The sequence below is a fragment of the Corvus moneduloides genome, chromosome 1 (assembly GCF_009650955.1).
Source record: "Corvus moneduloides isolate bCorMon1 chromosome 1, bCorMon1.pri, whole genome shotgun sequence".
Lineage (NCBI taxonomy): Eukaryota > Metazoa > Chordata > Aves > Passeriformes > Corvidae > Corvus > Corvus moneduloides.
The window spans coordinates 41,487,416-41,502,990 of NC_045476.1; the positions used below are offsets into that span (position 1 = coordinate 41,487,416).

At 39.3% G+C, this 15,575-nt stretch overlaps 1 protein-coding gene across 6 annotated transcripts in view; it reads right to left on the bottom strand.

Annotated features, from left to right (window-relative positions):
• Positions 1-15,575, bottom strand: part of RBMS3 (RNA binding motif single stranded interacting protein 3) — a 711,648-nt gene that overhangs the window by 10,422 nt on the left and 685,651 nt on the right. For all 6 annotated transcript variants that reach the window (XM_032107595.1, XM_032107598.1, XM_032107611.1 and 3 more), the window contains one exon: positions 2,248-2,328. In XM_032107595.1, coding sequence (XP_031963486.1) covers positions 2,248-2,328 — 81 coding nt within the window. The remainder of the gene's footprint in view (positions 1-2,247; positions 2,329-15,575) is intronic.

Below are 15,575 nucleotides of genomic sequence, written 5' to 3' on the forward strand. Positions count from 1 at the left end.
ATTCTGGGTTTTACTTCTTGGCTTTTTCACGACATACGTATGGCTCTTCTAATTTTTGCTGACCTACTCCAACTTCACAGTGAGTTCACATTTATTTTGTTTGATTTAAAATGCAATAAAGGCAGAATCTAGGCTCACTGCTCTCCACTTTACTACATATCCGACAGAATTTTAGTCACCTTAGAAAAATGCTGCCTGCTTCTACGCACTGTTTCTATGCGCGCTCCTTTCAAAAATAAATTTGCTTTACACTAAAGACTTTAATCTGTTAAGTCAAAGCTCCAATGAAGTTTTATTTATATGTTTGCAAAAAGTAGATAAGTAAACACACAAAAGATTATATTCATTAATTTAACATTATGCACAATTTCTTATCCTATTTAGACAGTCTGAATATTACTTGGTTTAAGTTTTCGGTATGCTTTCAAAGCAAGCCACATTTTCTTTCCTCTACTCTCATGCTTGGTATGTTGGTCACATGAATAGCAAGCCTCTTCAGGGAACATGCTTTATTACTCTATTGCACACAACAGAGCCAGAAGAGGGAGCACAAAGCACTTGATTTGTTTTTATTCGAGTCCCATGTAAACAACAGGTAGCTTATTTTAAAGCATCTGTTAAAATATCAGTTTCATTTTTCAGAAATTCTTCGTATCTATTGCTTAGCAGACTGCCAGCATTATCTTTTTCTGTCTACTTCCTTGTCTTTATCCTTCTGCTTTTGTTCATCTCATCTTGAGATTGTAAGCTCTCTGGGGCAGAGACTGTATGTTTTTGGTCTCTGCTTGTGGAGCATCCAGCATGGTAGGGTCCTGGTTCATGATGCTACATGAATACAGATAAACATTAACAATAATCATCATCACAGGATAAGAGAAAAACAGGCTATAGATTCAGATAATGTTTTGATTATTATAGTAGATAATTATGACATCAAGTTACTTTAGAAGGCATGAATATACTAGCGAGTGATGGGGAGAAGGGCTCGACAAGTAATTTAAATTAACCTTAATTCTCATTTGGACAGGTCAGCATGGTGTGCAGCCAATGCCGTTGTATGAACCAGTATCTATCCCAACCAGTCTCTGTCCCACCATCTCCTTTTAATTCAGATTTTTATCTACCTGATTTTGACTTAAGAATGGCAATTGAAAAGAGGCACCCACAGTACATTTGCAAACAAATGAAGTTTAGGGCAAAAATTATACCGAGGCAAAAAGGACTGAAACACAACCAGCTCAGTATGACATAACAGTAGTAGCCTTTCCTGTGGGACCTTATCTGGCAATAATTGCAAAGAACTAGGAGAAAACAGGATAAGCCCACTTGACTGCTGGTGAAGCCATGCCAGCAGTAGCACTAACTCACATCCTCAAAGCACAGAGTAGTAATAGCACAAAATCCAAAGTCCACACAGATGAAGACAGAAGTACAGAGACCCTGGCACTCCTTGCCTTACCCCAGAGCAGGGCAGAAGTTGTTAATATAAGAGGGTAGTGCCAAAGAGAAACACACAGGGAAGAGGATGCCAAGGCTCCCTCCTCTCGCTGTGCTCAGTTGCCCTTATGAAGCTTCACAGAAGTGGAGGCCAAGCTGACGCTCTCCCAGCAGCTTGTGGTCTACAGGGTTGAGTAAATACTTACTCATTAGACTGTCATCAGCATGACTCAGCCCCAAGGAGGGAGGGAGCGAATCCTTCCTCAAGGATGAAAAGCACTCAGTCAGTGCAGCATCCTCCACGTCTGTATATACAAGAGGAAGGTTTCCATTGCTCAATCACTTTTTCTGGTGGCTAAATGTTTCAGCAATTACCTATGCTTGCTAAGGACCGCATCAAACCCTCTTGCAATCTTCTCTTCTTGAAATCTCTTTTGGTTTCGTGGTCTGCCTGCTGGGTTTGTTTTCCTGTCTCTTCCCATCTCCCTCCCAAGTACATGGGGAAAAAATAGTCATAATCACTGATGTTTTATTCCATGACCTGCTGTACAACAAAACAAATGCAAAACAAGAGCCCTTGCAAATAATTAAAAAAAAAATAAAAGAGGGGTTAGAAAAAAGAAGGAAAAGGAAAGAAAGAAAACAAAAAGAGAAAGAAATGTGCAGTCCTAATTAAAAAAGCTGGAAGCTTCCAGCCACCACTCCATAAAGAACCTTTAGGCCCCTTTCAAACAACAGGTGCAAGAAGGCATAATAGATAAGAGTTCTGCTCCCCCTTCACTCTACTTTCATGAATAGAGATAAACTTACTTCAATAGGGACAGCTGTTGGAGGCACAGGAGTGTACTGGGGAATGTAGGTCCCTTGCATAGGTGCAGCAGCAGTCATGTACTAGAACAAATCAAAAGCAAATGAACAGAAGAAAACCACAATTAAGATGCATAAAACCATTTTAGAAGCATGACACTATTTCAATTTCCCATTCAGAGTTTTTTAGTTAGTGTATAGCATATTATTTCTTTTAATTAGGAACTTTAGGTAATGGTACAATTTACCCAGCTATAAAGGTAATATCTGAATATAGGCAATAGTAAACATTTCTCTGATAGAAGCAGATTGTTCTAAAATTGAGAGACTCCTATTTGTACTTACAAAAATCTCAGTGGAGTCATGAGAGCAGCATATATATATACACACACATATATATGTAGTGGTTACAGATACAAAGCAGTCTAAACAATCTTTTGGAGTCTCATTGACCTTATCTAATGACACCTACAAAATAGGAAGCATAAAATTTGAGAGGTTTATTCCAATCTATATTTAACCCCATCAAAAACAGCAGCTGAGTTTACAGGGACACAAAGCTGCAGAGAGGTGCAATCCAAGACAGGAGAAATAAAGGAAGAGGAAGATCCATCTGGAGTTTCTCCTTTTGTACACAGATACCTTAGCTAAATTCTGATGTCTTATTCTTACTATCCAGGGATCTTTCCTATGCATTTTGAAGCTTGGGCAAATTACTATTATAGCATCAATTTGTATTAGCTTCTCTGAAATACTGTCTCTCCCAAGTACTACAAGACAATCTTTTTTAAAATTCACGTGTGCATGTGAGTTTTGTCATTGTTATGGCACTGACCTCTTTATACACAGCACTTCTCAAAAAGCTCTTGAACTGAATGCAACAGTCATTGTTCAAATTTTCAAATAAAATATCAATATTAAGTTCTTAGATCTATATGTACTTTTCTTTCTACAATCCAGTCCTAACTACATGTCTTCACTGACAAGAATCTCAGAATGTGCCTGATCCCCCATCTGACTGTATGACACTTCCACTACATGTTATCTTCAAAGACACACCAAAGATCTGAATCAGCCCACAATGTATTTGATGAATTTTAAAATGAGTTAAATATATCTCTGCTTCCTGGCAGAGCTAGGAAGTGCTTGCAAGATTTTATTCCGCTGTTTACAGTAAAATTTACATTTAAAGCACTCTCCCACCTCAATTCTAAACTAACTGGATGGTTTGATATGCCTGTCACAAACATGCATTATGAAATTGCAAAGTGGGGTGCAGACTGCAGTAATGCTGGAGAAACGCCTAAGGGAATGACAACAGCATATGTAAGAATCTCACAGCTAAATTCTGAAGTATTCTTTCACATAGAAGAAAATAAAAAGTATTTAAGTAAATTGTTTTCTATTAAAAAAAATAAGTGAAGATCATATGTGATATAGAATGCATACTTGCAATATGAGCAGCATATGGTGTTGGGAACCATCACAATATTTTTACCCAAATTCACAGTATTTTGCTTAACTTGAGCAAAGAGACAGGAGTGCCCCCAGTGTCTGTGTGCCTGTATCAGGCCATGTTTTTCTGCAGCTCTTTTTCCTTGTTCTTCAGGAAGAGAATTGAATTCAATAGTGTTTTTTATGAAGGCTAACCCACCAAAAGCATTAGGCCAACTCTCCCTATTGTCCACAGTACAGCTGGGCTGTTCTCCTGCCTCACAGATTAAGAGCTAATGAGAATGTTACAGCAGGGTGTTCCAGAGCCACTTCTGCTCCATTCATTCTGCCTTGTAATGCTGCCTTCACATGTTGGGAAGACATCTGTTGTGTAGCATTGTTCTAAATGTGTCAATATTTAACATTTACCTGAAGCACGCTTTCTTAGACTTCTGCAACGACCTGCAAAGGTGCTAAACATCTAAGCAGTCTAGCATCACTTGTACAAATATATATAGAGTTTATTTGAAAGTGTTAATTTAAATAATAAAGTGGTCTCATTCAACTTGAACATCTTCTGATTTCTTCCTTAAACCTGGCAGAAGATCAACACTCAGACTCTTATGCAGTTGTCTGCCATTCCCTTACCTTACACACAAACCCAGGCAACTTAATACATAAATATCAAATTATTCAATTGCCTTTTAATTCATACCACTCCATTTTTGCAAAATCCTTTGGCATTGTGTTCTGTAGCACAACAATGGAAACTGTCTGGGAATTAATTGATGTCTTCGCTGACTCTAAAAGCGCTGCTCTCAGTATTTGTGCAGTTTCTTACTCTATTATTTTTTATCTCTTGAGGCAGATCCTGATCTTACTTTCCAGACTACTTCATGTTGCTTCTTTCACAGCCAGAGAATCTCTAGGGAAAACTATACTGTTGACTTGAATGTCACTGGTGGCCCTGGCCAAAGCCTGCTTGCCCTTGTCTTTTCAGACACTCACACCTCCCCACACTCTCCTGGTTTAGTTTTTTTTGCAGGAGTTTTAACTGAGTTCAGCCAAACAGCAATGATTTAAAGCACTGGAGACCAAAGCTACCCAGTTACTTGCCAGACTCCCTGGAGAACTGTAGGAGAGTGACTTCTCCCCTGAATATAACATTCTGCTTGTCTAAATGTCTTCTCTAGTGGTGGTTCAATTTTTTTGATAAATCCTTTTGGGTTCTACAATTAAAAAGACGAATGTTGTGAGCCAAATTAGTCCCACCAATGGCACAAATGAAGTTATAGTACTTGTGGCAAAGAATTTGATCCTAGGAGAATTTAGCCAAGGCTCAGTGGTACAGACTACTGGTGCTTAACTGGTCCAGTTGGTCCTGGACCACACAGCAGCAGTGGTCTGTATCACAGGTACACATATTTTGCCCTCCAGTGAAATGTCCAAACATATTTAATGTCTTCCTCTTTATGAATGTAAAGAGACCCTCGCCATTTCAGCCAGGAGTTATTCGGTCGACAATTAAACATGTTACTGGGGCTTGGAACTGATTCTCCATCTCCAGGGTCTCACTAAAGGTTTCATTGAAGCTTCTGTAAAAATCTTTACCAACCTATAAAGGACAACTCCAGCTTAGTTCTCAGAGATACATAATTGGTGTCTAGTATCTGAAGTCCCCTCACATGCAGCACAGGGAGTCCCAGCTGAGACCACATGAATTCGGGAGTGTCTGCTCTGCTGGATCAGTTTCTACCATGGGAAGCCAAGTGCTGAGAAGCTGTTTTAGCTTAGTTTGTTTACTAATAGTGTAATGAAAATGGAGACAGATTAATTTTTATTATAATTGACACTAGCTCAAGCAAGTTCACATGTATTTCTTTCCTTTGCGAACTACATAACTCTAATTCGCTGATCTCACAGGGTAATAAAGATTACATAGTCCTAAGGCACAATGTCAGTGTTGATACTTACATCAATGGGTTTGGATAATGCAAGAGTTGAATTCCTTGTCATGAATATTCACAGTTGGTTGTTTAGCAAAAAGCTTCCTGAACACTGCTGCTCAGTAGCTTCCACATCCAGCACACAATGAGCCCTCTGGAATCTGTGTCTCTCCCTGGGTATCCCAGACACTTCACCTAGCTAGTCTACTAAAAAATGTGCTCTGGATGTGTTAAAGTGAGTAGAGCCCATGCTAGGAGGTGGAAAAGAACTCCAGAAATTATTCTGAGATTTAAAGAAAAGTTAAATATTTTAAATCCACTCAGTTTAAGACCACCCTGGATGAAAATTCTAGTCTAAGGACATACCTGAGCTGAGGGACTCTGTTGTAATGCAGCTCGATTTGGATCACAGCTGCTGTAAATGTACATACTTTACATATGGCTTCCCATCTACCTCAAGATACTCATGTAACCTGAAAGTAGGCAGACAGCAAACAAGACATCTATGTCTGAAGACGATCACTGGGATTTATTTTCTCCATGAACCACACTCATTACTTTTTTTTATCCACACATATGTGAGAAACAGAGACAGCATGACTCACATGCTCAGCTCAGCAGCACCCAGCTAAATCCGCTAAATATTAGTATTATGAACACTGAAATGAGAGAACCTGAAAAATCCAAATGCATCCTTTCCTTGCCATGTGTTTCCATCAGGATGAAAGATTCTTGAGCTGTGATGTGATCGGTCATTCAACAAGGTATGTGCAAGGTAGAAGAAAACACTGTTCATTCTTCCACAACTGTACAGGCTTTGTGGGTCTAAAAGTAGGAGCTGCTTATTTCTGACAGTAAAATGAATAGTGACTCTACAGGCACAGATGATGGATCTGGAGGTTATAAAGGAGCTTTTTTTGGCACTCTGATCCTTGAAGAGCTGGTAATTTCTGCTGCAGAAAACTACTACATTGCTGGTGGCAACATGCTCTTAATTTGCTTGTAAGCTATTGTTTTCTTCATACAATACAGAGAATGCATGTTCTCAGCACTGAAGATGTGCAGTACTATAATATAATTCATGCTTTATGATGCCCGACTGCTTAATTCAGACAGCACTTATCAGGTACCAATTTAGTCTATATGCTACAGTAAGGATTCTACTCACACCTTTTCCAATGGGGTTTTTGTTTCTTACCATTTTGAAACTACTTAAATGTGTGGAAAAAATATATAGCTAGAAAATGAGAGTGTTAATGTACACGTCTGCTCTCCTTTCAGATACTACTCTCTGTGACTACAAACAGTTAAATGCAAGGAGGTAACAAATGAGGAAGTGGGTTGAGGGGACAAAATGAGATCCCTCAAGAATAATTAGAGAGCAACATCGCTTCTTAGAGATCTGCAAACAGCGGGGTGTCCCAGCCTGGCTCCAGCAAGAACGGTGTTAAGCCTGCAGCAAACACTAAACCCATAAAGGTGACAGGCATTGGGAAATAAAAAACAGGAGGAAGGCAGCTGCCTGTACCTGGCACAGTGAGGGAGAATGTTGCAGTAGGATAATATGGTTTACCCGTCAAAGGTGGAGCTGAGTCACCTACAGGGAAATTATAGGAGCTTTTACATTGAGACTATGGCACAGGTCATGTCCATTTATTCATTTGCCCTAATCAGCCCCTAGCCTGCCTTTCTCAGGCCCAGGTTAAGGCAGTCAGGCAACTGAGGTTGACAGCTGAGGTACATAGCAAACACCAGTCATTAGTTACTGAATTTCAGCTGAGACAGTGCCTGAAAGAGTGCCTCTTGTAAGACCAAACTATTCCATTTACATCACCAGAAGAGTTTGGCTGCACACTCTGTTTAAGTTCTGAGGGCCATCATTAACAGAACATATAAGAAACCGCCCTAAAGTTCAGTTCTGTTTATAGGCCTAGCTGCCTATAAAATAACACAGCTGTGATTAGATGGAGGCTGCTGCAGTTACATTAACTCCCTTGGTCACTATGAGTACTGTGGGATTTTAGAGAGTGACAACAGTTGATAATCTGATCAATGCTGAATAAGTTTCCTGGTATAAAGAAAACAAAAAAGAATTTACAAAATGAGATAGTAACAGATCGGTTGCAGTAAATCTGGAAGCCTCAAACAACACTCAAAGTCAGCAGACTTACTAAGGACAAATGGCAATGAGCAAGGAAAAAATGTTAAAGAAGCCTTTTATAAATTCTACGTGCAAATGTTCTTTTCTGGTGTTTTGCTTTGGTTTTATATCAATGTATATCTGTTGCAAGAATCAGAAATCTCTTTCCTTATATCATCAGTTTCCATGTTCCTGGCAAGGCACAGAGCCTTTTCAGTAAAGGTGAGAGCCAAAATGCAGAAGCCTTTAAGCATTTACACCACCACAGCCTGCTGAAGGGAGATTAAATGGGAAGTCTTACATGAGCAAATGCTAAACCATGTATCTTAAATAAGCAAGGATTCCAGAATCTGGTCTTCAATGACTATTTGTGGTTTCATATCACCGCATGAACTATAGTACAGTGATAATGACTTAGCTTTTCAGGATTTCCAGAATTAATGCCAGGGTTTGTTTCTGCTTTTTTTTTAATCTTTTAAACTATCTGAGAAGTCTAGACACTGCATCACTCACAGAATTATGTGAAAACGTTTGCATTGCTGGAAAACTGAAGGAAATGAGTCTGTCGGCTGAATTTATTTTTATCTTTCTTTTTTTTTTTCTTTTTTTTTTTCTTTTACCCCGTGAAGGAAACCTGCCCTTCCACTTTCAAATCTCTTTCCCTGCAAAGAATAAAAATTGCATCTCTCTTTGACCATTGCTCGTGGTTATAACTGTAATGAAATACAGAATAAAACTGCTGGTTTTTTCTCTCTGGTTCCACCTTCTCATTTGAAAATACCCTGCTCTCCAACAGAAAAGAACATTGTCTTGCTGTGTCCTCTTATCCCATAGTCTGGCATGGAGACATGGGAACTCAGGAAGAGAAAAGGACCATCTAGTTCATCAGCGCCAGCGGCAGTTCAGTGAAATACAATATCCAGCTGCCACAGTTTTCACTTTAAACTTAAAGTATCTTTTGCTACCCAGAAGCATTCTCATTTTCCAGCTCAATCCTGTACTTATTCAATGCCTGTTATTAATTTCACTTTCTCCCAATTAAAGAATGGGAGAATAAATGATACAAAGTTTTTGCATATATTACAATAATTTTGCTAATAATTATCAGTCAGGCCTAAAATATAATAATATAATTCCATTTTACCACACAATTACCATAGCCCTATCAAGAACAGCTCTGTCATTCAACAGAATCCCATCGCTGGGCCACTGCACTCATTGTTCAGGCAGAGAATAGAAATCTTTACCGGATTTAACATTCCTTCCCTGCTGCTCAGTAATACAAATGTATTTAGGAATGCTGGCTATCAATTCCCTTTCAACCTTCCTAATGAGATGTTACCTAATTCTCCGAGCAAGTTAAATGAAGGTAGAGAGAATAATAACTTCAAGAACTATATTTGCAAACTAATCTCCTTTTCTCTTCAGAAGTTCTAAACATCCTGCACAAATCCCTATCTTTGGAAATCAGATAATACAAAGGTATAGAAGGAAAAGTGCAGATGAGCTAGCCACACAACCCTCCCCCTAACAGGTCTTTTCTTCTTTCTGAAATTCAGTCCTGCTACTAAAGCAGAGTGATCAGGACTAATCAGATAAAGACTATTTAGAGTAAACAAATATGAGAACTATCAGACCCCCACATACAGCTGTGCACCACGCTCTCAACAGCATACACTTTGTAAAAACTGTAGTAAATGCAAGCACTATAAACAGACAAATAAAAAACTGGCTCATTCACTTTAACCACTTTTTAGTCTAAAGGCTGGCACTACAAATTAACTCAGTAAAAGTCTCAAACCACTTCCAGATATCTCATCAATGTGTGAAAAGGGAAAAAATGGAGGAAAACACATCAGGATGTGAAAATAAGTTCCCATTCTGATTGCATCTTTCATTAATTGGTAACTTCCTTTAGGAACTTGACCTGAGGGTGCCAGTGATCCTTGCAGTCCATGTGAGTGTACCAAGGCCCATGACATTTTCACTCTTCCTTGTGACAAAGCTTCCATTGTAGGTGGGGACCCATGGAGGCTGTACAGTAATGTAAACTGATTCTTCATGTATGAGTCCACATATGAATAGCCCGAAGATGTGAAAACTGCTTTTTTGCATAATTCGAATAATGCCATGTGTCTGATGGATACATTTGCAAGAGAGGAAGACTTCTGTGCTTAAAACAAAGAACAAGACTCTAGCAATTTGTTGTACTTTCTTAATTCTTCAGTTCTTACCCATTTCTCTACAAAAGAGGCTTTTTTTTTTTTCTAATACCCTCTGTGTACCTGTTCTATGAATGCACATTATGAGCTCTCTGGGGCAAGTTTTTGAGCATGGGTTAGTGCATGATTTATCACAGTCCTGTCTGCAGCACCCTAAAAAAAACCAGCATATAGTGACTGTATCATAACGTAAGAGTATACTGCATCAGTCTTGGTCAACCAGGGTGGGTAATCACTGAGATTCTGTCACATTTATATTCTTTCAGATCCTGTATACTGAAGAGTAAATGGGTGATGCAGTAGAATTATAACTGGCTCCCGATATTAAAAAAAATCCCTATGCACCACCTTAGTTGGAAATTCTTAGAAATTTCCATCTACCTGCAATCCTTTCAATTAGTCCCTGATGAATGGCGGCTAGTAAGATGAAGGAAGGCTGATCTGTACATTTTAATATTTTCAACGTAAGTAAAAAAAATAAAATGTGTCAGTGAATCTCTCAACATATGAGCACATTGACCTATTATTAATAACATATCCATTTATATGAACAAATAATGGAGGGAAACGTCTTCTAGATGCTATTAAATCTCCATGAATTTGAAGAGTCTAAAGAGAAGCAGACTGCTGTGTGTAAATGTCCATACTGCATGGATGAAGTTTTTAAAACAAAAGGAGAACTGCTTAGACTTTTAAATAACAGTTGCTTATCAATCATCACATGCACTTTCCATTTCTCTTTCAGACCAGGGATAAAAATGGACAACTCATGGGCCAGCTGTCCAAGAATGAAGCAGATGAAAGCCAGGACAATTAGCTGGAAGCTAAACCAAACCAAAAGGAACAGTAAAAACAGACAGAAGGCCCCCTGAATATTGGTATTTCCAATTTTCCTAGAAACAGGAAGAATTTCAACACCTGCACGAAAAGGCAGTCATGCTGCACAGATGAAAGGTAGTAAGAGAATAGAATTATACCACCAGTGTACACCTTGGATGTTGTTAAGAGCAGCTGAAGCATGATATTGCTCAGTCCTTTACCTCTAAAAGATCCCTAGAATCCAAAATATTTGGCTAAGTATAATGAAAGATATCACTGTGGGAAGGGAGGAGAGAGCAAGGCAGGGCAGGGCAGGGACCATTTCAGTACTTCATAAAAAAGACTGCTGTTCACCAGTACCCTGCATCCAGAGATGGAGGAGAACTTGCCAGTTCAGTGAGCCTGAAACACCTTGGAGACATCCCCTTTTGGAGCTTACCCTGGAAGTGAACAGTGGCATTAGGGATGCCTTGAAAGCTGGCCTTCCTGAATTGATGGTGAACACGCAACTCCAGGCTTAGGCAGAGGGAAACATATTCCCGCTGGGAAATGCTGGGCCCTTATCCCTAAGGATACTAGGAAAATCATCCTGCTGTTGGGCATGTGTGGACAAATGTCCTGCAAATCATTCACTCAGGCCTTCCAGGCAGCTCAACACAGAGTCGGTGTGGTTGAGGAGGGAGTTTGCAAGCCTCAAGAGCCCTGCTTCATATGAGTCCTCACATGAAGCTCTGGGACGTCCTTGCCTCTTCCTACACACCTGGAAACCGGCAGTCCCTCTTCAGTCTTCAAGCCAGTGCCCTGCTTTTTTTCCAGGACAATCTCATCAAGTTGCGTCCCCAAAGCAACATTCCTGGGGTTTTCTGACTTGGCTGCCAGACTAATCTGGCCATCAGTAAGCAGACCTGTAAGCCGACCCATTAGAAGGTCTGGAAGCCTGCCCAAAGCATCGGACATGGTGAGGCTGCTCTGGAACATGAAATCCTGGGAGTGTTTTGCAGCTGCTGCCTGAAAGCTGACAGAAACCAAGATGGCCATTTAAGCCAGTTGGCAGCTGCCAAGATCTTGCAGACTGTATTTTGTATTGGGAACACCATGAGGCATTGTTTCTGAAAATTAAATTTTGTTTGGAATTTCTGGCTCAAGAGAGAATCTTTCTGGTTTGTTCTGAGTTTTTAAAAGATGAATCAGAATGAACCCAAATTTCATAAGATTAATTTCCCACAAACCATGAATGTTGTTCAGCCAACTCCTCTTCTATCTTCAACTTCAGCAAAAGGATCAGCCATATTCGTGTTTGGATAGGGTGGGGATAACAGAGAATACTAACCCTTAAAGGCTGGTGTCAACTTCAGTACATTTAAAGTAAAGTGTTTTAAAGTGATGCAGTACAAAATATTGCTTCTCATTAGCATAAAATTGTTGCGTCAAAATCTTTAAGTATATTTACATGACCATTAGCTTTGCTTACATGGCAGGGCTGTGGAAGGTGGTAACAGCAAGCATTTCTGGGGAAGACTTCCTTTTCCCACTTTCCATAAACTCTTGAAATTCTTATGGGAGAAGGATCGCCTTAAAATTAAAGTCAATGCCCTACTGATAGAGTGTGACTGAGTAAGAATATTACAGTTTGGCTCTAAGTATGTTAATTATCAACTGTGGGAGGATCTCTGAGACACATCAGATCATATCAGCAACAGGGCTGCAAAAGCAAAGGAGAAATCTTGACTTTTAGCAGAGTAGTCTGAACTATACTGCTATGTCATCAGCTTATCTACCATGTAATGATCTGCTAACAATGTTGAACTCCTAAACTTACTGCACGATAAAAATTATACAAGATCTCTCCTAATTTGTCACTGTTTCATCCAAATGATGAGGGGAAGAGGTAAGAAAGAAGGAAAGATACCAAAAATTAAAGAAAAAAACAGCAGAAGAACAAAACAGAAAAGGAAAGAAGGACAAAAAAATCCCGATACCTCAAAAAATAGTCATCCCTCCTTGCCTTAAGCCCTCCTGTCCTGTCATCTAATCAATAATTTGCCTCCTACAGAGAGAGGTCCCTTTAGAATGCCTCCCATTTTTGACTACTGCAGGTCTTTCACACTATTTCATTGTACTATTTTCTTAACCTAGTACTGGGACACTGTTTTTTTGGGAAAGTGTGATCAACACAGCTGATGAACCGTAAGTGAAGTAGCCAAGAACACAAACCTGATGCTTCAGCTTTGACTCTCACTTTGTACAGGTGAGCAACTTAACACAGAGGAAACCTGAGGTTTGTTTGGGGAGAAAAAAAAAGTGCAAGTGCATCTTTTTCATAAGACACAGAATTTTATGGGTGTGCTTAGTACTTATTTTACCAGGAATAACACGACCATTGCTTGAAGGGGCCAGCAAAACAGATGTGTCTTAGTGCTGGCAGAATAGCAGCATTCCAAGGCTGTTCTTTGTGCTCTTTCAGTGCTAGTTTTCCAAAGGAGACAGAATCCCTTCCTATGCATTCAAATTGTGCAATTATCATTTGGTATGGATTTGTGCTTTAACACCTTCTTACAGTTCGGGAAAATATAAGCACTGAAAGTTTTCAGTGCTGGTGTATGAATTTAAATAATTTTTAGGGCTAATAAAGACCAGGCCAAGTAAAAAGCAATTCTCATCATTGGAGAAAAACACCTGTTAATCAGTCTTGTCCTCGCTCTCAGTGTACTGATTGTAAATAGTTTTAGACAGGGCTAAAAAAAGCAGAGCAGCAGTCTCAGTTTGACGGACGAGTATGCTGCAATGGTTGCTCTTGATATATTTTTTCAGCTTAGCACATTCTGTGAAAAATTAGAAGCAAAGCAAAATAACAAAATCTTCCCAACTTCCTCCTCTCTCTCTAATTCTGATAGAGATTATGAGGAGAATAATCCAGGAAGGGAATCAACATTGGGGAAGACTAATACATGTTCAAACACCCATATTTCCTCCTTATGAATGCCCTTTATATGACAGAAATGTCCAAAAAGCACTTAAGGAGCCACAGCAAAATGCCTGACAGACAGGCATGATAAGTAATGGCTCAAAATGTTTGCAAGCCAGACAGAAGGGGTGACTTTTTCTCCCTTTTTTTTTTCCCCTGAAAATCCTTTAAGGTAAACTCACTCCATGTCTGCTGGCATGCAGCCACTTTCCTATAAATTCATATTACAATGCTGTATTTCTAATGGATTGGGTATGGTGCTTTTCCATTTTGCTAATGAGAAAAGCTAAAGGCCATTACTTGTTCTGATTAAGATCCCAAGGGAAGAAATGTGATGTGTATATTACCAGGCCATACGTAAAGGAAGTATTTGGCATTTCTAATCAATCAGATGAAGGGTAGACAGAAAAAGTCTTATCCTGTGACTGCAGAGGAAGAAGATATAAGGAGAAAAGAAACCATAGAAATTGTCTTTAAAAGGTGACTTACGGGAATCAGTTATAATGATATTTGTATGATCAATGACTAGGGCTACTATCTGGGAAGGATGTAATTACCAAAATGAAAACTTTCAAATGGGAAGCCTGATCAAGGGCAGAGGTACTGTCATATTTCTCAGAGGACTGTCAGCTCTCATCCAGGCAATGTATTATCGTGTCACTCAGCAGCACTACGAGGCTGTGCTTCCCTGGGGTGGGAGCAGACCTAGGAAGTGAGGGGTTGAGAAACTTTGCATCCAGCTCAGAAAAGTGGGTAAGTCTGGTCCCAAAGGCAAATTCAAGATAAAGAAAGATAAGGATGGGCAAAGGGAAAAGAGAAAAGAGAAAATTCCCAGTCATGACTGGCTTTAAGGAAGGTTTTGCAGCAGTGCACATTTAAAAACCATTTCAAGTGAGAGAAAGGAAATGCTGTAGACCAGTGAGTTACTTGTTGTAAAGGAGAGGAAACAAAAAAATGTACTGGGAGATGCATTGTTCAATTTACAGGATAGTCTGGAATATTCTCTAAGATATTTCAATATGCAATTCCTACATCTTTAATCCTGATGGTCTAGAACTTTTTCAGATTTATACCTGAATGAAATACAAAGTCTAGAGACAATTTTTCATCTCTTTTTCAGTGGCTGCATAGTAACAGTTTGAAAATGGTACAAGATAGATACTCCAAATGGCAAATAAAATGGATAGAGCGTGGAGATGGGTGTTCTAAGAGAGAACAAGATCCTTTGATTGTGTCACACTGCATAGTCAGCTCTGTAGGCATACTTTAAGTAATACATTAATTTCACAGAATATTATAAATCACTCATGAACATTAAAACTGACAAAAAAATCTACCACACTATATCCTCTCAAATGGAATTGCTGATTAATGAAACATTACTGTCAATGACAGCAAAACAGTAACAACTGATAAGGTCGGCAGGAGAGACAGTCTCCTGCACTCTCCCAAATCTGTGTTAGGGCATCTAGCTTTCCTCTATAGGACACCAGTGATTCTTTGTAGATACATGGGAATGCTTCAGATACATCCACTTGGGAATAGGAAGAAAGGCTGTAACACCTTCCCCCATGTGCTTTAAAAGAACATCTTCAACCCTTCCCTTCATCATGAGATCAGGAGGCAAAACTACGAGATATATTTCTCTTAAATGTTACTGGGGACCAGGCATCGATGCAACATACAGTGCTGGAAAAAAATAGGAACCACAGCTGAGAAAGCCCATCCACAGCCATCAAACTGAACGTAAATCATCTTCAGCTTTCCTTAAAGACATATATTTAAAATATTCCACACAGGCCCTA